The sequence below is a fragment of the Anguilla anguilla genome, chromosome 3 (genome assembly GCF_013347855.1).
Source record: "Anguilla anguilla isolate fAngAng1 chromosome 3, fAngAng1.pri, whole genome shotgun sequence".
Taxonomy (NCBI): Eukaryota; Metazoa; Chordata; class Actinopteri; order Anguilliformes; family Anguillidae; genus Anguilla; species Anguilla anguilla.
The window spans coordinates 58,926,250-58,951,400 of NC_049203.1; the positions used below are offsets into that span (position 1 = coordinate 58,926,250).

General features: G+C 44.5%; 1 protein-coding gene across 4 annotated transcripts; it reads left to right on the top strand.

The window, feature by feature from the left end:
* The first annotated feature begins 1,523 nt into the window (after positions 1-1,523).
* Positions 1,524-23,826, top strand: zgc:158659 (uncharacterized protein LOC791141 homolog). Of its 4 annotated transcripts, none has more exons than XM_035410251.1 (22): positions 1,524-2,087; positions 6,763-7,006; positions 7,387-7,549; positions 8,086-8,295; positions 8,997-9,247; positions 10,878-11,129; positions 11,471-11,556; positions 11,992-12,097; positions 12,896-13,048; positions 13,501-13,632; positions 13,947-14,071; positions 14,635-14,716; positions 15,043-15,207; positions 15,415-15,518; positions 15,897-16,068; positions 16,518-16,624; positions 17,604-17,725; positions 18,207-18,285; positions 19,593-19,763; positions 21,522-21,639; positions 21,907-22,058; positions 22,539-22,812. In XM_035410251.1, the coding sequence occupies exons 2-22, from the start codon at positions 6,818-6,820 to the stop codon at positions 22,810-22,812; spliced, it is 3,213 nt and encodes a 1,070-aa protein (XP_035266142.1). In that variant the 5' UTR covers positions 1,524-2,087; positions 6,763-6,817. The 4 variants fall into 4 exon arrangements, with proteins under 4 accessions (XP_035266142.1, XP_035266141.1, XP_035266144.1 ...); XM_035410250.1 differs by lacking the exon at positions 1,524-2,087 and adding an exon at positions 4,196-4,498; XM_035410253.1 differs by lacking the exons at positions 1,524-2,087; positions 12,896-13,048 and adding an exon at positions 4,196-4,498 and having other exon boundaries at positions 22,539-23,826.
* Positions 23,827-25,151: the final 1,325 nt, after the last annotated feature.

Here is a 25,151-nt window from a genome sequence, read left to right on the forward strand (position 1 = left end):
CTTTGACTATTCCCCCTTTTTTCCCCTGTGAAATTGGTACAGTTTATAGAAACAGGAACTAAATATTTCAGCCACTTAATTGGGGGAGTAAACGGCTTCCTCGTGCTGACAGCCTAAGTGGTGGTACTGTATGTTTGAACAATTTAAGAAAGTATATTATTCTTAAGATTTATCCTTTTTAGGGAGTTTGGTATGTTTTACATGAGTAATAACACTAGCATGTTATTAATGTTATAATTACTTCAATAACAGCTTATCAAACAAACTAGAAATGAAATACCTTTGGATAATGGAGGTATGGCTAACACTGTATGGACATGGTTTCAGGTTAGCAGTGCATGTATTTCCTGTTTGGTTTTCTATAACATGATACAAATATGAATAGTAACATAGTAGTAACTCAACAGTTACTTTGTTCAGAACTTTCTCAGGGAAGGGATTACAAATATGCCAATAATTAGCTGTGTTTCCAATAGTGTCAACAGTCTGCTTTGTGTGCTTGCGACATGAGATTTTTGAATTTTCAATATTCAAAGTAAAAAGAGTCATCTCAAAATGGATTCAGTTGCATCTCAGTAAACAGGAGGGTATTGGTGCAATTTATTAAGCTTTATGTATAAACAAATGCGATATCTTAACAAAAGCAAAATGAGTCTTAGATTTATATGACTTAATTCAAGTCCACTAGGGGGCATGTGCATGGCATCAAGACTTGATTGTTTTATTTAACCTTTATGTAACCAAGTAGTCTGAAATGTTCTTTTTTGCAAGCAATGCAAACAAATAAGACTGGTGCGTCATATGAAACAGGAGAATCTCCCTAAGTAAAACAACACATCAGTTAGACTTGAACAGTCATACATTAGATACAGTTGTCTACTTACTTTAAACTTAAAGTTTTTGAAAGCTGGCTGAATTTAAAATGCTGTTATCCTGTTTTCACGCCTGGCATTTGTACTCTTTCATTAAATCTGGCGAGTCAGTTTTTTCAACATTAATTAATAAGTATTGTGCTCTAGCCTACTGTTTGCATTGCCTGATGACCACACTGTGCGTTCATGTGAAAAGCACATTTGATAAGTATAAATCAGGCTTTAAATTCCCACGAAGTTTCCCACAACTGTGTTGACAGAGCTTTTAAAAATAAATATGGAAGGAAAGTGTGGGAGTGAGGGCTGTTTGTTATTCTTTCCTTGTTTGTCCAATTCACAAAAAACAGAGCCCCCGACCCCCCCCCCCCCCCCCCCACCCTTAACATGCGCTTAAGTCGGCATTGTTTGGTTAGAAGATGTGAGGGGAAAACACCCTGTTTCCTGAGATTGTTGTGGTTTGGTGGAGGACCTGCAAAGAGAGGGATTGAGGGGAGCCGGAGAGAAAGAGGAAGTCAGAGGCCAGAGAGTGCAGGTCTGGGGTGAGGGCGGGGGGGAGCAGGGAGGGGGGAGGGGGGGGTACAGACGCAGACACACTGCACAGAAAACAGGAAAGCATGAACAATGGCATGGCAAGGCCCAGCACCCAGGTCCTGGCATGAGGATGAATTATTAATGCGTAGCCCCTCGTCGCACACACACACACACACACACACACACACAGGAGAGAGGCGCACACCCTGGCTGGACTAACTGGCTACTGAGGAATCATCTTCAGAGCAGCCCATTGTGGTTCACAGAGGACTGGAGGACTTGTATTCCATTGCAGAGACGCCTGTTCCATCTCATGCCTACGAACCGAGGATCCAGAGTAAGAAAGAAAGCTTTGAGGCACCAAAAGAACGCGCTGTGGGGTTAATCGCATCTTCAGAATTGTTCCATCAGGATTTGATCTCCCTGTAGAGCAAAAGCTGGTTTGTGACTTGTGACTCATTTTGCCATACTAGGAAAATAAATCAAAAGGAAGAGAGGAAGTGGGGACATTGTTCCAGCTGTGCCTTGATTAACAGTGAACCATCTGGTGAATACAAAACACGATAGAGAGGGCCCTCGATTGAGCAAGTAAAGTTACAGTTGTGAAGTGATCAGCTAAGCCATAAGAAAATGTTATGAAATGCAGCTGCAAGTCCACCTACATTTGAGGAGTGGATGCTTCTGGTGAGTTCTGTTTCTACCTTTTTTGGTGACCGGGAAGTTTCATTACAAAAATGGGGGGGGGGGTGTGGGTCAGGTGTTGGTAATTAAAGGATAGATCGTGTTTTACTGATGCCAATATATTAATATATTTGAAACATCAGGACTGGCAATAGCAATAGTGGAGTGTTAAAATCCAGGGTTTGTTGGATATCACAATCCAAATGTAAGCTTTCTTCAAATGAACAGGCACAGTATTCCTGTTCCTGGTTCATCATGATTCCATTGAATAGCAACATAACCAAATTTGGCTATAGCCTTGATAGTGGCAATATGCTTTATATTATTAAATAATTAAATGTAAATAATTAATATTGTCAGTAGGTGTATTTGTTGTTAAGTGAGAAACAAATAGAAGCAAGTTGTTACGATAACAAGCAACACCAAGGTAAAAGGGTTTGTCATTCAGAAATGAGTGAAGCCTCACATAACAAAAAGTAGAACTTTCAGAATTTTAGTAGTTTAAATAGTGTGTGGTTGGATCTAGCATTACTGTAAAATGGGGCAGAAATGGCCTGAATGATCTGCTCATTCAGGCTGTTGTCCATTTTGACAACTCCTTTCACATGTCTGTTCCCAGCTTTCTTCTGGTCAGGAAATAATTTACTGTCTTCCTGAAGGTCAAATGGGTGGAGAGTCGCTCGCTTGATTGGAATGGCAGGTGGGGTGCTGCCAGTCAACCCTTGAGCTGTGTACTCCATTTATATTCCACACATACAGAACGAAAAAAAACTTTGCTCATTTCAAACAGGGATCTGCTAAACCTTCATGTCAAACGTGGATGATGGAAATAATGATTATTTCTGCTTGAGTGCCTCCGTTGTGTTTGTGAGACACCTGCAGGAGAAGGGGAGGTGCGGGGAAGAGTAAGGAGGCACCGTCCGATTTTAATCCGTAATGCTGACCCCATCCGTAAACAGATAAAGGGGAGGGGAAAGAGACCACGCCATGCTTAATCTCCACTCCGCTACACACAAACACTCACAGTAAAAGCTGGGGGGGGGGGGGGGGGAGCGGAGCGGGGGGGTCCTTGTGGCTTCTCTTGTCATTTCCAGGGAAGCTGGCTTGGTCACATCTGCCCAGCAACTGGGGGCATCTGTCACAATAACAACACTCCCTCCAGGAAAACAAAAACATGCTTCCACTGGGGGGACTGAGGCTTGTGGGGGCAAGTCTAGTAATGGAAAATAATTACGTGGCTAATGCTGAGATTATGTTCGCGCTGGTCATTGGGGAAGCCGTGCTTGCAAAAAGAAACAAGGTGCACATTATGTGTGTTTGTGTGTGTGTGTGTGTGTGTGCGCGCGTGCATGAGAGCTTGTGTGCGACTGTATGTGTGTGTGTGCATCTGCGTGTGTGTTTGTGTGTATGGGTGATATAGATAAATAGATGCCCAGTCTTTCAATATAAAGTGAGGAGGCCTAGTAATTAAGTGAGATTAGATCATTTTAGGCTACAGCGCATTCCGTCAGTTGGACAGGGTCTGCATGGAAGACATGATTTGTTTTTGTTTTTGCAATGGACTAGTATTATTAGTCTATTGTTTGTTGCTGGCATATGATATGTATAGCTACTGTTAGATCTGAAACACCAAATACAGTTACACAGACATGATAACAAATTTGCATCATGAAGAGACGAACACGATGCAGAAAATTTTATCCGTAATAACAAATTCTAGATTAACAATAAAATTTCGGAAGCAGCCAATTAATTCAACTCACGCGCACACGTTAATTTATCAAAGAGAAAAGTCGCCAGCGATGATGTCACCATGATATTCGACAGGGCGTGCGAGAATAAGTAATATTACCACATGTTTATGATAGAAATTACAGTCTCTAAATAAGGATTGAAATACAGTGAAACTGGAACTGATGTCACTGTCCTCAACACCGCGTGTTTTATTTCACCTTATCATTGTCACCTCTATTCGAAACACAAGTAGTTAAAACAACAGGACATCTTAAAGCTACACCTCTTATGTCTGTCTGCACGCCACAGTTGCTCTCGCTGTAAACAGCTGATTGTGCGGTACTTCCCCTTTAAAAATGAATTATGCGATTACCCACCATTTCTCCATCCTTTCCCCAATCCTCACACCCCCTCCCTTGCAGTGCATATTGTTCTCGGTTTAAAACCCTGGGCCCTATAAATTGTTGCAACAGTTAATCGTTTGTATAAGCGTCAGGACGGGTGCAGATTCGGATAGCAGCAGGCCATCAGAGCGAGAGGGTATCACACAAGGACAACAATGCTATGACCGTACCTCCCCCGCGCTGGTGTGGTGGCACGGGGGAGGACATACGCCAGGGCAGCGGATCAACCGAGTAAAATTTCGATTTTGGACAGGCTGGCGCAAGTGTTGGTCAGCGGTGAGTGAAACTTAGAGAAAGACACATTACTGTTTTAGTGTTTCTAGGTAATTCATATTCTCACTCTTTCAGTATCGAAGCAATGCTATTGATGAAATGTTGCCAGATAAAACGGTTGTAATCTAAGCAAAATATTTCGTAATTTCATGGTAGGCTATTTGCGTTTGGAATCCGAATTATTTTAAGACATGAAGCTATTTCGACTGAATCTCTTAAGACAGAGTGGTTAAAACTGGACAGTGGCACTTATAGCATGAGTCACTTTACAAAGGTAAATAGCAACTGCGCACATCGTACCATACCACAGCATCCTGACTGTAAGAGTGACAAGCCGGTCGGAGAAAAGGGAAGAAAGTCATCACCGATGTGCAAAGTACCGTATGGTCTTGTAGCAACCTAAACAACGGAATCGAACGGAAGCAGTTGAAAGGACTGTGTATGGAATCTCATTTTTTCAGCTTTTGTCAATGGATACTAAATATACGATATTTTGCTGTTGGGACAATATTATCATTTAAAAATACCTAGTTAAAAATCGATATTTTCTGTCTGTCATTACTAGGGTTGTGTTTTATTGTTAAATCGTTGCATCTTGTCTGCCACCAAAAATTATGATTTAAAAAAAAGACCTGAAATCATAGGCTATAGCCTTTATATGTGGATATAAATACTATATTTGTAGGCTACTTCACGTATGCTATCGGTAATTGGCCTATTGATAAATAGTTGTGGGCTGATTACATTAAAATGTACGAATTATTTGTTGTGATTTTATAAGAAACCAGTTGTCGTGTGGAGATGTTAAATCTTTTGAGGCTAAGCAAAGAAGTTACAGCGAGATAACATCCTGCTAAAACCGCTTTTGCCCCGCAGCCAGCGACAGAATGGCCCAAATTCAGCCAACAAATACATCACAACAAACTGCCTGCCAAAGAGAGTGAGAGATCATGACTGTGTGCGTAAAAGTCAAATTTTTGTTTTAGGAATCATTCCTAATATATGGTAATAGAAACAGTTTGCAACCTATCTTGCGTAATTGCCACATAATTGTACATGTTCGTGTTGTTACGTTGGATATCTGTAAGTGGGCTATGCCTAAGTGTAATCACTCGTATATCAAAACGAGAGTGAATTTTAATTGGTCAGAGGTGAAGAGTATTTAACAGGTTCTCCTTTGGGAGCTCCCTGGCTGTGGGTCTTTGTACATCTGCCGCGGATGCGTGTCCTACTTTCTCTTGGTTGGCCCCGGCTTTTCCCTCTCGATGCGCCTTTGTTCATGCAGGCGCCGCGTGGTTACATTGGTTTGCTTCAGTGTTGCGTCGGATTGCGTTTGACTTTGACTCGCAGCAGCTTCATGACAACACGGGGGACCGGCCAGATAACAAAGGCGGGGGACCAGTTAACCTCCTCGATGCGGGCCGGTCATTCGATCTTGACAATATGACGATGTTATATAATTTACGTTTATAACAACGGCTACGAGATCAGTCGTTAATACAACTAAGTTGGTAACGGCAGATATTTATTAGCATATGGTGAATTTATGGCGTTTTTTATGGCATTTTTATTACAATTATTTTAACAACAACTAACACAACAATATGCTATATACCTACATACTGTGTGTACACATTCATACAGTACATATGTTTAAATACAGACTGTATGAAATTCTTGGTTAAAAAATATTTTTCTCTGTTTTTCTGCATTTCTCACTTCCTCTTGTATCTATGCATCTTTCTTAATCTGTTATTTTATTCCCACCCCTCTTTTTCTTTACCCTGTTTGTTTCTCATCCTCCTCCCAACTTTCCTTTTTTTCCTTCAATGCCTATTTCATCTCCACTTTTCTCTCTTCTACTTGTTAACCTCCTTTCACAACCCTCACTTCTCTTTTTCCACTGCTATCCCGTGGTCTCCTTTTTGTCATTCTTTATCACCTTTCTGCCTTCCAATCTTGCTCTTATACCCTTCAATTGTAACCCTGCTGCCACCTCTCTCTAATACTTTTCCCCTAATTGCTTTGTCCTCTTTCATCCTTTCTTCATGTCCTGGACGCACTCCTCTCTTCTCCCTCCGGTCTATATCTCTATGCACCATAATTTCCTCCATTCTCACCTTTCTCACTCCTCTATTCTGTTTCCTATATCCCACCGTCATTCTCTCATCTCTCCTTCCTCTTGTTGCCCTCGCTGCCCTCCTGCTTAACTTCCTCCTCTTTTGCCCCTACGGCCATCCTCCTTCTATCTCTGTCTCCGTTCACAGTACCTAGTAGTGTGGTGTGTGCTGGAGAACTTGGGCGGGGCCCTGTTTTCCCAGCATGCCACCACGGCCGTCATCGGGGGAGCTATGGGGCCTGCACCTCATGCCCCCTCGCATCCTGGTGGATTGCTGTCTGCCGAACGGCATGCTGGTCAGCCTGGAGTGCCTACGGGAGGCCCCGCTCATCAGCATCAAACAGCAGCTCTTCGCTGAAGCGCGCAAATATCCTCTCTACCACCTCCTACAGGTCAGTCCCTGCACAGTATTTTAGTCCTGTCCATCTGAGAACACACGACTGTAAAGACATGCACAGGAAACTGTCTGCCGCCCCTTAAAGCTCAGCACTAGTACTACACCATATTATCCTTAAATGGAAAACATTAGTCTGTAAATATAAATACACAGAAACCTCACTACCACTTACTACCTTCCCTCATGTGACTGGAATTACATCAGTATACACATATAAAACAGCTCCTTCTTAGAACCTCTTACTGAGGCTGTTGTGTATAACTTTGTGGTACTGCAGAACAAACTCGGGTTAACTGCCTAGAATACTAAATCCATTTACCTCCCACTACGGAGTTTGGGAGACGACATATTTTCCACTCTCTATGTATTTCACAGGAGGAGTCGTGTTACATCTTCGTTGGGGTGACGCAGGAGGCGGAGAGGGAGGAGTTCTATGATGAGACGCGGCGACTGTGCGACCTTCGGCTCTTCCACCCCATTCTCAAGGTCATTGAGCCACTAGGGAACCGGGAAGAGAAGATTCTCAACCGGGAGATCGGTCAGTGTCCCATCTCTGTCTTTTGCCGGTCACTGTTTGGTGCAGATAGCTGAGGTCAGTGTGGCTGAGGGGAGCGGCTTGGAATCTTTGGCTTTTTAGAGTGTCTGTGTGTAACTCTTGACACTGCATTTCATTTTGATTAGCATTTTATTTTGCTCTTTATTTCCTTGGATTTGGATGTGATGCTCATAGTTAAAGGCCCATTACTCTAACATACTTGTCAGTTTGGGAGCCACACACTGCAGCCAAGGCCTCTGAATTTCATTGAGCCAGCCAGCTGCTTCTTCTCATGCTGTCTGCCAAAAGCCGCTGTAGCTACTGTGTCCAGGGATTGTGCAACTGGTACAGTTGTTGCAACTGGCAGAGGTGTGTGATCTCCTAGTGGTGCAGAGAGGCGAGGAATACTCCAAAAAACTGAGAGTACTGGGGAGTCACAGACACCCTCTTCACTTGCATGGCTGGGACCATGGCTGGAACCAGAGTTACATATGTGCTTAAACTGCATGCACTTACGTTTCACTGTTGTTTCTGTACAGGCTTTGCAATAGGCATGCCCATTTGTGAATTTGAGTTGGTAAAGGACCCGGAGGTGCAGGACTTCCGGCGGAGCATTCTGAGCGTGTGCAGGGAGGCAATGGAAGAGCGGGAAGGGGGAGGAGCCCACAGCCAGGCCCTCTATGTGTACCCTCCCAATGTGGAGTCGTCTGCCGACTTGCCCCAACACATCTTCTGCAAGCTAGACAAAGGTCTGTCCTGCCATGCACAAATGTAGCTTGCTAGTAACAGCACATTTCTTTAACAAATAAACCATATAAATAGCTTTGAGAAGCTTTGAATACGTGATACATGAATTGCCATAACAAAATAGTGGCAATAAAATCCTACAATAAATAAAATACTGAATAGCAGTCACAGAACAGAGGATAGCACATTTAGAACAATATGCCCCTATACTTCTTAAATTCAGTGAACTGTGTACCAAAAGGTTCTCAAACTTTCCACACATCTCATAATATTGAACAATACCATTTAATCGATTGCTTTGTGAAAGAGCATCATATGTATGAACAATTTAGGTTATCTGTTCTGCATTATGTATGGTATATGTTGTACATACTGTATGATGTCTGTTCTGCATGCTGTATGTCCTTTCTACATGCTGTATAGTGTCTGTTGTACATGCTGTATGTTGTCTGTCCTGCATACTGTATGGTGCCTGTTCCGTATGCTGTACAGTGTCTGTTCTGCATGCTGTATAGTGTCTGTTCTGCATGCTGTGTATTGTCTGTCCTGCATGCTGTATGCTGTCTGTTCTCCATGCAGTATGGTGTCTGTCCACAATGCTATACAGCGTCTGCTCTGTCCCTCTCACTGTACCCTTCATCTTCTCCACGTTGCGCCCGCCCTACCCCCTGACCCGCGTCGACCTCGGCTCCCCCCCGTCCAGGTCGTTTGATCGTGACCATCTGGGTGATCGTGTCGCCCTCCAACGCCAAGCAGAAGTACACCCTGAAGATCGCCCACGACTGCCTGCCCGAGCAGCTGATCGCCGAGGCCATCCGCAAGAAGACGCGCAGCATGCACCTGTCCGCGCAGCAGCTGCGGCTCTGCGTGCAGGAGTACCAGGGCCAGTACATCCTCAAGGTGTGCGGCTGCGACGAGTACCTGCTGGAGAAGTACCCGCTCAGCCAGTACAAGGTGAGGGCGCGGCCCCTTAATGACCCCCCTTAACAATAGCTTTGTTTGTATAGCACTTTTCAATACAGGTAACAAAGTGCTTCACAATGGTCAATACAAAACACAGAAACAAATAAAAATAATGAAGTAACATGAAATAAAAGATCACCCAATAAACGCTTCATTATGAAAATATGCCTTAAGAAGTGAAATAAGTTAAACCCCACAGGGACTCCCTCCACAGCTCCTCAACAACTCACCCTCAAATAACCTGCAGTTTCTGCTGGCTTGCGCTTGTGGAGTTGGCTCCCAATTTACTGTGATGCTTCAGTATAGAGCGTTGAGCGTGAGGTCGCTAACGTGTAAAACGTGTGCCATTAGAATGACCTGTAGGATGCCTGTAGTTGACAGTAATACCGAGCTCTCAAAATGAGCACGTTACAAATTGTAATTATTGTTGAAAAGAAAAGATGTATATTGTCCTTTTCAAAGATACTGAAAGATGTTGATCAGAAGTGCACTGGGTTTTTGAAAATATCACTTTGAAATGTGAGCTGCATACAGCTGGGCATTGTTTTAGTCAGTAAAGACCATCTGGGCTTTTAAGTGTCTTTTAAAAAAAAAAAAAGAAATTAGGTTGAAACCCTCCCTCTGCAGAAGTGGACTCTTTCAAGTGTTCATCTCTTTACAAGGGATTATCTCCCCGTGTTATACTGCAAATGTATTCGCCACATGTGCAGCTGGTTCACAGTGAGAGATAATCAGCTTCAATGTGTTATATTTCCATCTGGTTTCACTCAGTTAACCATACCAGCCCTGCTGTGCCAGGAACATTTCAAGTGTGATATGGTTTGCGCTGCCACAACTTCATGTTCCAACTCCTGAGACCCTGTATTATTCACGCGACTAGCAGCTCTGAAAATGGCAGTTTTAGTATCACCATAGAAAACGAGATTAAAGCAGTCTCTGGGGGGATAATTATTCACACTCCTGGGTTTTCTGTTCATATGAGGTGTGCGCACAGTACCTGTGGAAACATTGGACTGATGTCTTTCAAGAAATTCAGAGTCAGCCAAAATAGTTCTTCAAATGCTTCACGCAAGTATAAAAGGCTGGTTGGCTTGGCTGAATAGACTCATCCTACGCCAGAAGCACATTCTAGGAAAGATTGTGTGTCTGGGGCTCAGAAATGCCGAATGTGGAACACAAGCAATTCGCTGAGGGACAACAGAGAAAATCTGAACACAAACCGTCTAAACTGTGGTGTGAGCAATGTTCACTCACTGCACTCAAAGTGGAGTCTGTCTTTCTGCATTATTAATGACTATAAATCCTGGATTTGGAAGTTGATCCGCTCTCTCTCTCTGTCTCTCTATCTCTCTCTTTCCCCTTCTTTCTTGCTCTCTCTCCCCCTCTTCTCTCCCCTTTATTTCCCTTTCTCTCTCTCTCTGTCTCTTTCCCCCCTTTCTTTCTCTCTCCCTCTCTCTTCCCCTCAATCTCTCCCTCTCTCACTCTTTCTATCTCTTGCCCCCACTTCCCTTCTCTCTCTCTCTTCCCTTTTCCTTCCCTTTCACTCCCTCTCTATCTCTTTCCCTCCTTTCTTTCCCTCTCTCTCTCCCTCTCTCTCTCTCTCTCTCTCTCTCTCTCTCAGTATATCCGCAGCTGTATCACTGTGGGCAGGTTGCCGCATCTCATGCTGGTGTCCAAGGACAGTTTGTACAGCCAGCTCCCCGCCAGCGGGTTTGTTGCCCCCTCCTACAGCCGGCGCACCCCCCAGCCCAGCCCCTGCCCTGGAGGAGGGGACCCCAGCGCCCCCCGCTCCCTCTGGGCCTTTAACACTCTCCTGAGGGTCCGGCTGCTCTGCGCCACTTACGTTAACGTCAACATCAGGGACATAGACAAGGTGAGGGGCGAGACGAGCAGATGGAGAAAGGGGGGAGAGGGGGAAAGAGGGAGGAGGAGGAAAGAGGGGGCTATAGATGTGGGTAGCGAAATGAGAGTGGAGGAGGCACGGAAAGTTGGAAGGAGGCATAGAAAGGGGGCGGAGGAGAAAAGGGAGAGCGAACAGAAGATAGAGAGGGTGGCAATGGACAGAGATGAAAGGAGGGAAGTGAGGAGAGGGAATAGGGAATGGGTGTAGAGTGACAGAAGAGAAGCTGGAGAGGGACATAGAGCTTTTGCTGCAATGCACTTAACATGCTGTAATTTCACAATGTACTGATACAGCATGTCTGTGTGTGTCAGATCTATGTGAGAACAGGTATCTATCATGGAGGAGAGCCACTGTGTGACAATGTCAATACCCAAAGAGTCCCTTGCTCCAATCCCAGGTAATGCAACCATGCTGTATTCACAATCCCACATTTATACACCAGCACACGTCCATGGTCCTCACCCTAACCCTTACCCTAACACATCCACACCACTGTATTAACAACCACAACCAGGCTGTCACACAACGACACACATCCACATAACACAACCACAACAGATTGAGACCAAGGCAATGCTGAAGACCATAGTAGCACCTGTAGTAGCTCATGTTTAGCTGATGGCTGCTTGTCTGCCATGCAGTGCTTCATGTATTTGAATGTTCAGTTAAGGGTTGTGTTTTCTGCAAAACTTTGGTGACCGGGTGGTTGGGGTCATATCCCTGTGATGTCAGTGAATACTGTAAGCATGCATCCCACTGTGCCCTGCCTACCTACTTCTGGGAGAAGCATTCAGAGACTTATAGTGAATTGGTGCCTATGCTTGGTCTCCAGGTGGAACGAGTGGCTGTCGTATGACATCTACCTGACAGACCTGCCCCGCTCCGCCCGCCTCTGTCTGTCCATCTGCTCTGTGAAAGGCCGGAAGGGGGCCAAAGAGGTAAGAGACCGGCCCCCTGCCGCTGGATGCTGGAGAGCTGTGTGTTTGGGTTGGGCTTGAGGGAAGGGATGGATAGATATGAAGGAGTGAGCAAATATGGCAACTCCGTTCTCTGTCGTCTCACTCCCTTCCTCATCTTTCAGCGCATCCGTCCTTATTCATCTTTTCAATCCTGTGTCCTCTCTTCTATGTCTTCTGAGTGTTCTCTGTCACTCCCTCCAATCCGCTGTGAGCCAAACATATGCAGAATTGTAAAATAGCAGTCTTGTTAGAATATTGTATGAAGGCGAAGTAGCTTGTCTGTGGAGTTGCTTTTGTTAACTGAAATAACCAGGTTTCTATAAATACCATTACAAGATATCATTTCCTAAATACATTCGTTCTCTCTTTGTAGCTGGCAGGTCGCTAGCCTTTCTTAGAAAAAGAATGCTGTTTTAATGTGGTATCTGAGTAGTGCAGTAACTGGCTTTGTTTATGTGGAAAATTAAATAAAGTGCAGATTTTCCTTCAGTTCATGTAAGTTGTGCAATACCCTGTGAAGCACTGAATTTTTTTAAATAACTAGAACAGCATATGTACCAATGGAATTTAACCATTGGTTGGTAGTTGTAGTTATGCTGTGTGCGGGAGGTTTGTGTATTTGTGGCGACAAGTTTATGTTTGCGTGTTTCCGTGTATGCTATGCATGTGAATGTGCATGTGTGTGTGTGTGCGCGCGCATGTGTGCAGATGTGCAATATATTGCCAGAAAAATGTGTGTTTTTGTATGCAAGCTCTGATTGGTTTGTTCATCTTCAGGAGCACTGTCCCTTGGCCTGGGGAAATGTTAACCTGTTTGACTATAAGGACACGCTGGTGTCCGGGAAGGTAGCGTTGAGCCTATGGCCTGTACCGCATGGCCTGGAGGACCTGCTTAACCCCATTGGAGTGGCTGGATCCAACCCCAACAAGGTCAGGGAGGAGGGATGGAGAGAGGGAGGGAAGTGGAAAGGGAAGGAAGGAAAAAAAATCAGATAGAGGGTTGGATGAGGATTTTGTGGTGCGGCGAATGGCAGCCGTTAATCCTGTACAGTTTTAGCATATTCCATTCTAGCTGTTATGCTCTTCATTTATGCATTATGTATTATGTGTAGTCATTGGCAATTGGGAGTGCTGGGGCAGATGTACAGTGCTTGCTTTTCTTTCTCCTCTCGCTCCAAACAGCCTCCTCTCTTTCTCATGTTTCTACTCTTCTTCTACCTCTCTCTTCCCCCTTCCTTATCTCTGCCTCCTTACTCCATTCCCCTCTTTTCCCCTTTTGTTTTTGCTACTTCACCGTCTCACGCATACGCATACGCTCCATTAACTTTCTCCTCTCCTTCCCGCTCCCTCCCGTATGTTCCCTCCCTCTCCTTGTCTCTCAGGAGACGCCCTGTGTGGAGCTGGAGTTTTCCTGGTTCAACCAGACGGTGATCTTCCCCGACGAGCAGCAGATAGAGGAACATGCCAACTGGACTATCTCCAGAGAGCTGGGCTACAACTACTGCCTGGGGCTGGTGAGGGAGGGAGGGAGGGAGGGGGGAGAGAGGAGGGTGCGTGGGCAGAGGGAGACAGGGGGGGGGGGGGTAGAAAATGGAGAGATCAAGAGGGAATGAGGGAGATGGTTGCATGATGAGAGGGAGGAGATGAGAGGCTGGGATGAGGTCAGAATGTGAAGGATGGATGTGGGGAAGGAGGAATTAAAAGCAGGACGTGAGAGAGAGAGGGGCGTTGGAAGGACAGAGTTAAAGAGAGAGGCGCGTTGGAAGGAGAGAGCTGAAGATGTGGTGTGGGATGCTGATCCCCGCGGTCGCTCCTCTCTCCCACACAGAGCAGCCGGCTGGCGTGTGACAGCACCGTGTCGCAGACGGACTCAGAGCAGCTGCGCAGTCTGTGCAGCCGGGACCCTCTGTATGAGCTCTCAGAGCAAGAGAAGGACTTCCTCTGGAGACACAGGTACTTCATTTACACACATTCTGACATTCTGGGTGTTTCCAGGGTTTGTCGGTAGGGTTACCACAGATTAAGCCTGAGGGATGATGTCCCATGAACCTTTGCTTTGTGTGTTCAGTTTTGTGGCTTCCCAGTACATGTCTCTTCATAAACTACATCTCGCTTGGTTATTTTTGCTGTCTCAAATTTCCATTAAACACAGTGGATTTCCATTCCTCGAGTAAGCAGATCCGTTTTCAGCAGAAGTGCTGCTCCTGGGACTGCCAAAAAACATTATCTGCCTCAAAATCCAAACTAACTGTGGGGGGAAGAAAAATAATTAACTTTTGATTTAAATTCAGTTTAAACATTTTCAAACAAAAACATATTTTCATGCTAATGTTGTGCAATATGTAAGCAATATTTAAGTGCCTGATAAAGATGATACAGCATTGTCCAATCCTTATCTTATTCCGTCACTGATGCAGAAGGAGAACAATAGGTTTCCATGCATTCATAATGTATATTTTCATGCATTTTTGGGTTCCCACTTGTGTATTTACGCCCCTCCAAACTTTCTCTCTAAGGCATTACTGCGTAAACATTCCCGAGAGTCTTCCCAAACTGCTCCTATCGGTCAAGTGGAATTCCCGAGATGAGGTGTCCCAGGTAAGAATAGAGGGAAGGGCGGTATGAAAATGTGAGTTAAAAGAAAGGAGGGCCATGTGTAGCATGCTATGTTTAAGTGATACCTCTGCAGTTGGGCATTTATTTTTAAATATATATATATATATGTTAATCTTTCCCTGATTCCTCTGCTTCTCTGCATCCTTCCATACCTCTTCCCATCTCACATTCACACCAGTTTAAAAACAATTTTGATAGGCAGTCTCTTAAAGGCAGAGAGAAGGCTTAAAGTTCCATATTTGGCCTTGCTCGTGTGTATGAGTGATAGATGCCAGTTGATGCTGGGTGATGTGGCCCCTCCCTCTCAGATGTACTGCCTGCTGAGGGACTGGCCCCTGATGCAGCCCGAGAGCGCCCTGGAGCTGCTGGACTGTAACTTCCCGGACCCCATGGTGCGGGAGTTCGCCCTGCGCTGCCTGGTGCAGGGACTGACCGATGACAAACTCAGCCAGTACCTACTGCAGCTGGTGCAGGTCAGAGACACACCACCTCTGTACTGAATGGCTAGTGTGTGTGTGTGTGTGTGTGTGCTTGTGTGTGTGTGTGTGCACATTTGTGTCTGTGTGTCTGTGTGTGTGTGTGCTTTATGCATGTCCTTGCACAGATGTGCATATATTTGTTTGTGTGTGTTGGACAGAGACCGCAATGAGGCAGCTCACTGTGTACTTGCATGTCTTCAGGTACTGAAGTACGAGATGTACCTAGACAATCCTCTAGCAAGATTCCTCATCAAGAAGGCACTGACCAACCAGCGGATCGGACACTTCTTCTTCTGGCATCTCAAGTGAGTTTAGAGTGTGATAATTATGATGGCAATGATGGTAGCAAACATTTCATATTGATGAAGCAGTCGATGATGAAAATCATTCTAGAAATGCTGATATAATTAAAATAACAGTAAGGGTGACTGTGGTGATAGTGATACTGATAGTGATAGTAATGATTAATGCGACCACAATGATGATTATGACAGTAATTTTGGTAATTGCTTATGTATTGATGATGATGATGATGATGATGATGATGATGATGGTGATGATGATGATGATGATGATGATGGTGATGATGATGGTGATGATGATGATGATGGTGATGATGATGGTGATGATGATGATGATGGTGATGATGATAATGATGATGATGATGATGGTGATGGTTCCAGGTCAGAGATGCACAATAAGACGGTGTCGCGGCGCTTCGGCCTGCTCTTGGAGGCGTTCTGCCGCGCGTGCGGGATGTACCTCAAACACCTCAACAGGCAGGTGGAGGCCATGGACAAGCTGGTCAATCTGACCGACACCCTCAAGCAGGAGAAGAAGGACGAGACGCAGAAGGTACAGAGCCCCCCGCACCCCCCGTGTGTAGCTCTTTGAAATATCAAATGGCATCCCTCAGTCCCTTTAAGGGCCTGTACTTACTCACTGTCTGGTCACGTGACGATGTCATTGGTCATTAAATAATTTAAGCTGTGAGGTTTGGAAGTCTCTCACAAAAGCTGACGTGGACCCTTTTTAAATCCCTTGAGGACTAAAGATTATTTTTTCTCGGGAGCTGTATAAATTTGATCTGATCCTCTTTGTATTGCTAAGACTTGCATTGAAGTGCAGTGTGTCTCTCTGCACCGGAAGCATCTGGAAATGAGCGCGTCTGCACGTGCTTGCGTGCAGGGGCCGCGTGCGTACGCGCTCTCTGTGGCTCTGTGTGTTGATTGGTGGAAGCGTGCTCACGGGGGACAGACGCACGTGCGGTGCAGTAACTCGGGCCTCTTGTCTGGCTTCTGCAGACGCAGATGAAGTTCCTGGTGGAGCACATGTCTCGCCCTGATTACATGGAGGCCCTGCAGGGATTCGTCTCTCCCCTCAACCCTGTCCACCAGCTGGGAAACCTCAGGTGCTCCGCCTGTCTGTCTGAGGCCAAGTCTGTTTGTCTGACTTGTCACAAACCCCCTGCTCCTGCTGGGCAACTTCACGTTGTGCGCCTGTCTAACTGTCTGTCTACCTCTAAACCCCGCCAGCTGTGCCCAGTAGCTTAGCAACCTGTATGCCTGAGACTGACTCTCTCTGTCTATCAGTCTGTTTCCTCACCTCTGTCTACCAGCTGCGCAGCCTTAGCAACTGCACCTCTCTGTCTGATGTGGAGTCTTACTGTTCCCCTGTCTGTCTGCCTGCCTATTGTCTCCTCAGCCCTGTCCACCAACTGGACAACAACAGGTACCGCACCTGTCTGTCTGTCTGCCTGTCTGCCTGTCTGTCTGTCTGTCTGTCTGTCTCTGTCTCCTCAGTTCCCTTCCAACTCTCTCCTTTCCTCTCTAGTCCTTTGTTTTCTGTCTTCTGTTGCTCACTGTTGGGCCTCTAGCAATAAAGCTGTATCTGCACTTCATAAAAAATGTGTCACAACACATTTTCAATTCAAATGAGACCATTGTGGCTTGCCATACTTCGCTGTGCGATATCAAGATGCTAAGTAGCGTGCTTTGTTGATAGCGGCTTGATCACAGCTTTGCCCTTTTGTGCCAGAAATCTGTTCTGCAATATGCAGACATTTACAGCTATATCATACTTTCCTTTCTAACAATCTACCATAGCTTGACGCCCCTCTGGAAAAAAAAAGGTGTTGAAATATTCCTCTTCCCATAAGCCATTGCAGCACATATGCACTCATGTGATGGCGATGTCACAGTTGGGCTCTGAGAAGGTGCCAGTACAGCTTAACGTGCAGGGGCTCCGGTGTTGTGTTTACGTACAGAGCCTTGTTAGCCGCATCTTGGCTTTGCTCCCCTTTGCCCAGCATATCAATGTAATGACACTGCGTGCTAGTTTCTGTGAATGCTTGAACTCAAACCATTCTTCACCCTTCTCCTTTTGACCAGGCTGGAGGAGTGTAGGATTATGTCATCTGCAAAACGGCCCCTGTGGCTGAACTGGGAAAATCCTGACATCATGAGCGAGTTGCTCTTCACCAACAATGAGGTCATCTTCAAGAATGGAGATGGTGAGAGCTGGGAGATGGGGATGTAGCCAGCCTCGTAAATAATGCAAATAAACATGCAGCTCATTATTAATATTTTGAGGTTTGGGTTTTTTTTTTTATCGGAGAGATGAAAACAAAGATGAAATCCGGTACTTGTGTCTGTTTAAAGGTATTCTGTTGCTTTTTCTTTTTTTAGAAGTGAAGCACTACATCACATAACTTATTAATTTCATGCATTATTCATGGAGGTTGATTCTATTCCCCAGAACAGCATCAATGCTGGGAATCAGTGCTCAAGTTTAGTTTTTCCACAGTGAACAGACAGCAGCCCATAGACTCTGCTCACTCTGCGTTCAAGTTCACAATTCTCCCACACCTCCTCTCCTTACTGTTCCCAAAGGCAATTTTAACCACCAGTCTAATTAAGCAGTTAACGGCTTCTTAATGTATCATTCACATTTGCCCCTCTCTGTGTGTGCGCATGTGTGTGTCTTTCCCTCAGATCTGCGTCAGGACATGTTGACTCTTCAAATTATCAAGATCATGGAGAACATCTGGCAGAACCAGGGACTGGACCTGCGGTACAGACTGATCCTCTCTCTTATTGCAGTTACACTGATCCTCTCTCTTATTACAGTAACACTGATCCTCTCTCTTATTACAGTTACACTGATCCTCTCTCTTACTACAGTTACACTGATCCTCTCTCTTACTACAGTTACACTGATCCTCACTATTATTATGCTCCCACTGCTCCTCTCTCTTATTACACTCCCACTGCTCCTCTCTCTTATTACAGTTACACTGATCCTCTCTCTTATTACAGTAACACTGATCCCCTCTCTTACTACAGTTACACTGATCCTCACTCTTATTATGCTCCCACTGCTCCTCTCTCTTATTACAGTTACACTGATCCTCATTCTTATTACACTCCCACTGCTCCTCTCTCTTTTTACAGTTACACTGATCCTCACTCTTATTATAGTTACACTGATACTCTCTCTTATTACAGTTACACTGATCCTCACTCTTATGACAGTTACACTGATCTTCTTTATAGCACTCCCACTGTTGCTCCACTCACTGATCCACAGCCCAATTACAATCAAGCCAAATTCATGCATGATTATCAGTAATGACCCTTTTACTGTTTATACCTTAATACTTTTCTCAATTACCCTTACTCTCATTTATGGGGCAACATAGCTCAGGAGGTAAGAGCAATTGTCTGGCAGTCGTAGGGTTGCCGGTTCGATCCCCCGCCCTGGGTGTGTCAAAGTGTCCCTGAGCAAGATGCCTAATCCCTAATTGCTACAAGCTGATTGGTACCTTGCATGGCAGCCTTCACCATTGGTGTGTGAGTGTATGAATGAGAGGCATCAATTGTAAAGCACTTTGGATAAAAGCGCTATATAAATACAGTCCATTTACCATTTATGTTCTCACAGACACACTCAAAGTCTTCCTGCTTCTACCACATGGTCAGAATCTTCTCACTGAATCCACAATATGAATGAGTTTTGTCCCTAGTGCTGATCAGCTAATCATTTAAAAGCGTATACTGATGTAATCATGCAATGTACGGAGTATGAATGGCGTGTCAACTGGCAGGCTGTACTTTATCAGAGAAATGTGATTATAACACAACCCCTGCAGGGAAGGGATGTATGTACACAGTAAAATGTCCAGTGTTAATTTGACTCTTTAACAGTGTTAATTCAACTCGTAACAGATAACATTTGGTCCGACTCTGTAATGTGGGATGAAGTGTTGTCTGATAAGAGATGAATTTTAACACTGTTCGAGCTGAATTAACACTGGATGTATTACTGTGTATGCAGTGTGCGTTTATGGGTTTGAGTAATGCTGTTGTCTCTCTCCATAGCATGCTGCCATATGGCTGTCTGTCCATCGGCGACTGTGTGGGACTGATCGAGGTGGTGAAGAACTCGCACACCATCATGCAGATCCAGTGTAAGGGTGGCCTGAAGGGGGCGCTGCAGTTCAACAGTAACACGCTGCACCACTGGATCAAAGACAAGAACCGCGGAGAGAGGTGAGTCACCGTGCCTCTCTGTAGTTCCGGCTTCTCTCCTTTTCTCTCTTTCAGAATGTGTCCACGTCGGTCTGGCTGGCTCCAGGCACAGTCAAAAAAATAAAAATAAATAAAAATCTATAATGCGCCTGAGCTGCGGCTGAATATCTACATTAAATCCGCGGTGAATTTCACTGGCAGCATATTGTTATATTGATTCTTTTAAAAAGGTTTGGAAATGGTGGTATGTATATATTGCGAAGGTAAGGTTGGAGTAATGCACAGATCTTTGCCAAACATTGCAGTCCCTCAGTTTAGAACAGAATGCAGCAGCCAGAGTGCTTACCCACACGTGTCTCAGATAACGTCATCCCTATCCTTATGTCAGTGTATTGGCTCTCAGTGAAACTCAGGGAAATTTAAGGTGTTGGTTAGCAACTATAAAACGCTTCATGACCTTTAAAGGATCTGACCGAAATTTATGTTCCCATTTTCACACTACATTCAGCAGCACTTGGCAGAGGTGCACTTACAATTGGCTCATTTAAATCAGGTCTTATGGCTTACCTTTTTTCATGTGATTATTCCTCAGTATGTACTTTTAGGTGCTTCTGTTTTTAAAAATAGATTTCTACAGGAATCTTCACCATAAAGGTGACAATCTGAGCAATTATACATAATACACATTTGTCAATTTATCTTAACACATGTATCTGTATCTGGTATCTGGTTAGTCATTTTATCTTGTGCAAAAGCTACAAAAAAATATGTTCATTAACTTATGTTTGCGGTATTGGAACAACATTTCCTGTAGACAGATCCATTTGGTGTCAGAGTGCCACATGTTAAGCTGTGAGACATTGTCATTCAGTGGTCATGATTTCAGTTTCAAAAAAGGATTTAGTTAGTACAGGATTCAACCATAATGCGTGCCTGTTTGCCTGGGGAAAGTAAAACCAGGTGTTCAGCAAGTAAAACTGGCTTGGATCAATGTGCATTGTCTCTTATTAAAAGAATTGCAGAATGTAGCTATCTGTCATTACTGTTTATGTAAACAGTTATTTATACTTTGTAGATTCCAAAATCGAATACTTAATCTAGTAATTTCTAAAAAATGTTCAACATCTGATGATCCCTGATGATGAATAATAAGTTAAATGTAATTACAGAGCCTTTGTTTTTTTAGCCACTTCATGTTAGGCACTGAAAGCTTTGTCATATCCAGGCAAGTATTCATTTAGTTTGGGCAGGTAGATTTTTTTTAACAAATGAAAAAAGGGAGCATTTCATTTTGCAGTATTAAAGTACTGTAATATCTGAATTATGGAAAAACATTTTACTGTAATTGTATTGACAGTCTAGCGCAGGTTTCCTGACCTTAGATCTGGGTACCACTGTGTATTCTGGTTTATTGTTCCAGCTAATCCCATGATGAATTAAGGTAACTGAGGACATTTAATTATTTATTTTCCACAGGACATGTTTGGTTTCAGTTACCAGGTACCCACACCTACACAATCTAGGACTAGGATTTTTCCCATCAATCAATCTATCAATCAATGAATCAGTCAATCAGGAGCATGTAATATAGCTTTCCTTGCAGATTATTGCTAAATGGAGAGTGCATTAAACACTATAAAATACTCTATTTGATAAAGCCAGATCCAGCATACACTGGGATGCCCACGGCTGAGTTTGGTGCTCTAGTCTAGTGTAAGGAAACGGATTCAGCCATTGAAGTCTCCAGTGGCGATAGCCTGACACCCTTTTCTCTTTCAGCTATGACCGCGCAATCGAGCTGTTCACACGGTCATGTGCCGGGTACTGTGTGGCCACATTCATCTTGGGGATCGGAGACCGACACAACAGCAACATCATGGTCAAGGAGAACGGACAGGTGCTGCCTCACAAAAAAAGTAGAACATGTAGAACACATTCACGTATGTTAGATTTTGAAATAATAATAAAAGGTATATTTGTATATGGACATCTGAATTTGTGTTTTTTCAGAAAAGCATCTATTGTACGTACACTTTTACAATTGGACAAAATATTAACACATAGGATATTTTTTTATATATTTATTTATGTCAAATGGATCACAAGAAAGCACAGAAAAGCTACACACAAATACCTATCATTTCATTCCCTTGCTCACTTTCAGCTGTTCCACATTGACTTTGGGCACTTCCTGGATCACAAGAAGAAGAAGTTCGGCTACAAGCGAGAGCGCGTGCCCTTCGTCCTCACGCAGGACTTTCTCATCGTCATCAGCAAGGGTGTGCAAGAATGCACAAAGACGAAAGAGTTTGAGAGGTACGCAAACTTATCGGTGAACACCTTCCCTGCCCTGAGTTATACAAACCCTGTTTTCGGTATGGCTGTATTTTGCATGCGTAGCTTTTTAATTTCCGACTGGCCACAAAGCCCTTGTAAATAATAATAGCACCGCGGTTGAACTGAATTACTGGAGTGTTTTTTTGGGGGTTCATTTTGACAAGTCACACAAATCTCTTTAGGGAACTAAATGAAACCCTTTGGCAGGCTTCCAGAACCTATGTTTGACTCCCCAGATTTAGAAAGATTGTCATGCTCTGCTGTATTGCTGCAGTGTAGGGTTGCTTGCCCTTGCAGCATACTCATATTATGTTACACCAGACTGGGCATGAGTTGCTGATGCAGTGGTATGCTGGTGGAAGGGTCTTTCCACTGACTCAGCTATACAGACGGGCACTCATTTTGCACAACTGCCCTCTGCTCCCCCGCTCCCCACCCGCCCTTTCCGGTCGGCTGCAGGTTCCAGGAGATATGCTACAAGGCCTACCTGGCCATCCGCCAACACGCCAGCCTGTTCATCAACCTGTTCTCCCTCCTGCTGGGCTGCGGCATGCCCGAGCTGCAGAGCTTCGACGACATCGCCTACCTGCGCAAGACGCTGGCGCTGGAGAAGAGCCAGCAGGAGGCGCTGGAGTACTTCACCAAGCAGATGAACGACGCCCACCACGGCGGCTGGACCACCAAGATGGACTGGATCTTCCACACCATCCGCCACATGCCCAACGAGCACTGAGGCCCGCTGGAGGCCCACTGACTCTCCCACGTGCTGACCAACTCTCTCCACTCGCACATTTACTGTCACTCCAACACTGACTGAAACTCCCCCGCTAGACTGACACACGGACTTACACAGACTTGATCCTGCACTGAAATCCCACGCTGTCTGACAATCTCACACAGTGACAGTTGCACTGATATATTTATTCAGTGATATTTATTCTTACACACAGACCGATTCATTGATACACAGGCTGGGGTTCATCCTTACGCTCACATTCTAACACCATTATAGACTGACACACACACACAACACTTCACCCAGGAATTTGCACTTTCACAAATATAATTAAGCTCTTATTTACGTTGTTACTCACAGACTGATTGCTGTACTGACTGATATAGAGGTATATGCAGGTCCCACAGGGTTCTTAAAAGCAGCTGTAGTCTGATACTCTCATTATAGGGATTTTCTTTTGATTTAGATTTGATACACTGACACACTGATACTCTTACACACATCATTATGAATGCATTCTCAAATACAAACTTCGCCCTCACGTTCTTACACTTTCACAAACTCAGTGACACTCACAAGTGGACTTATGTTCAGATTTAAGTACAGACTTATATGTGAACAGACTCAAAGACACTCCCAGACAGTAATGTCTGATATCATTCCTGATGCACATGCACTGACTGACAATTTGCCTGACTGACAATCAGATACTGACTGATAATCGTACAGTATATACTGACCACAGACTCTCACACATGCTGACTAAGGGTATAAAAATGCAACATACAGATGTTATGACTGACATAAACAGTTATTCTCCAAGCAATATATTGTATGGTGCACTGACTGTCATAAATGATGGACTATGGATATCATTTAAGTGAAGCATGAACCATGTGGACATTCTGAAGCAGACGGATAAATTCACTGACAGAGCTAAGCACCAACTGGTAGCATACCTGCTCCAGCTTGAACTCATACTCTCACCTATTCTGTCATTCCTGTACTGAACTACAGTGAATGCCATGGAAGACCAACAGGCGCTTGGGTCACCCCGGAGAGCAAGACTGACAATCTGCCTACATCGTGTTTGAGAGAATATGAGACGAATTTGGGATCTGAGGTAGAGGCAGTCCGTGCAACTTAATATGGTTTATGTCAAGCCTTTTACATTATGACCAGGCTACACACATTGACTGCGATGTCGTTGTGTTATCTGCAGTGTTATCTTCATGCTGTGGTCACACTCAAAGCACGCTAAGTATGGCTGTGATATGGCAGCTTTACAGTTTGTATTACACTCCTGCATCTTAACAGTTCTGTAACATAGTGTGACTGAATATGATGGGGACTGTGCTATGACTCCATTATTGCACTGTGACTGAATATGTCTGTCATGTGACTGCTACAGTTGTATTGTGACTTAGTAAGACTTGACTTGCATGGAGTCCTGCTGTGACTTGGTATGACTGTGCAGTGACTCAGTATGACTGCTTGTGGAGCGCTGTGACACCGTATGACTGCACTGTGACTGCGCTTTGACTCAGTGCGACTATGCTGACTGCCCTGCGTCTGTGCTATGACTAGATAAGACTATGCTTTGACTGAAAATGACTTTGTTATTATACAGTACGATTGCACTGTGATTGTGCGGTGTACTCAGTATGACCGTGTTGTTACTCAGCGTCACTTTTCCATGACTTGATGCGACTGCACTATGACTATGGGACTGCATTGCAGCTCAGCGTGACTGCCCTGCAGCCTGGCGCGACCGCATTGCGCCGGTCCATTGTGTAGTTGTATGAAGTGCACAAGCGGAGGGGCTACAGCCGTGTAGACAGCCGAACTCCTGCACCGGGGTCGACCTATTAGAGAAGCGTACTGCACTACAGTGGTGTCTTAACACTCGCACACTGCACAGCTCAACTGCACTACATAGGGACCATTGAGTTAGCATTAGTGTTAGGTTTGATGATTACTGTGATAAATAGGGTTAAAATGGCTGCTGATGGTGACATCAGGCAGACTCACTTGATGGGCCTTTTTAGGTTTACGAAGGCTAGTCAATTCTGAGACGGCAATAAGACCCCATTACACCTCGGGTTGACCCTCCTCAGGTTTTCTAAAGTGGAAGCTCTCACCGAAGTGTGACGTATTTTGTAAAATTTGGCGGACAGAATTAGCCGCCCCCGTTACAGTTAGCTTTGAGGAGGCAGTTTATTCTGCGTCCAGACAAAAATAGCAAGAGTACTGGAGCATGCTGACCCAGGTCTGATAATGACAATATTGATAATCATTTGGAGTGCTCAAATGTAGTCTTCCTCATTACGTATAAT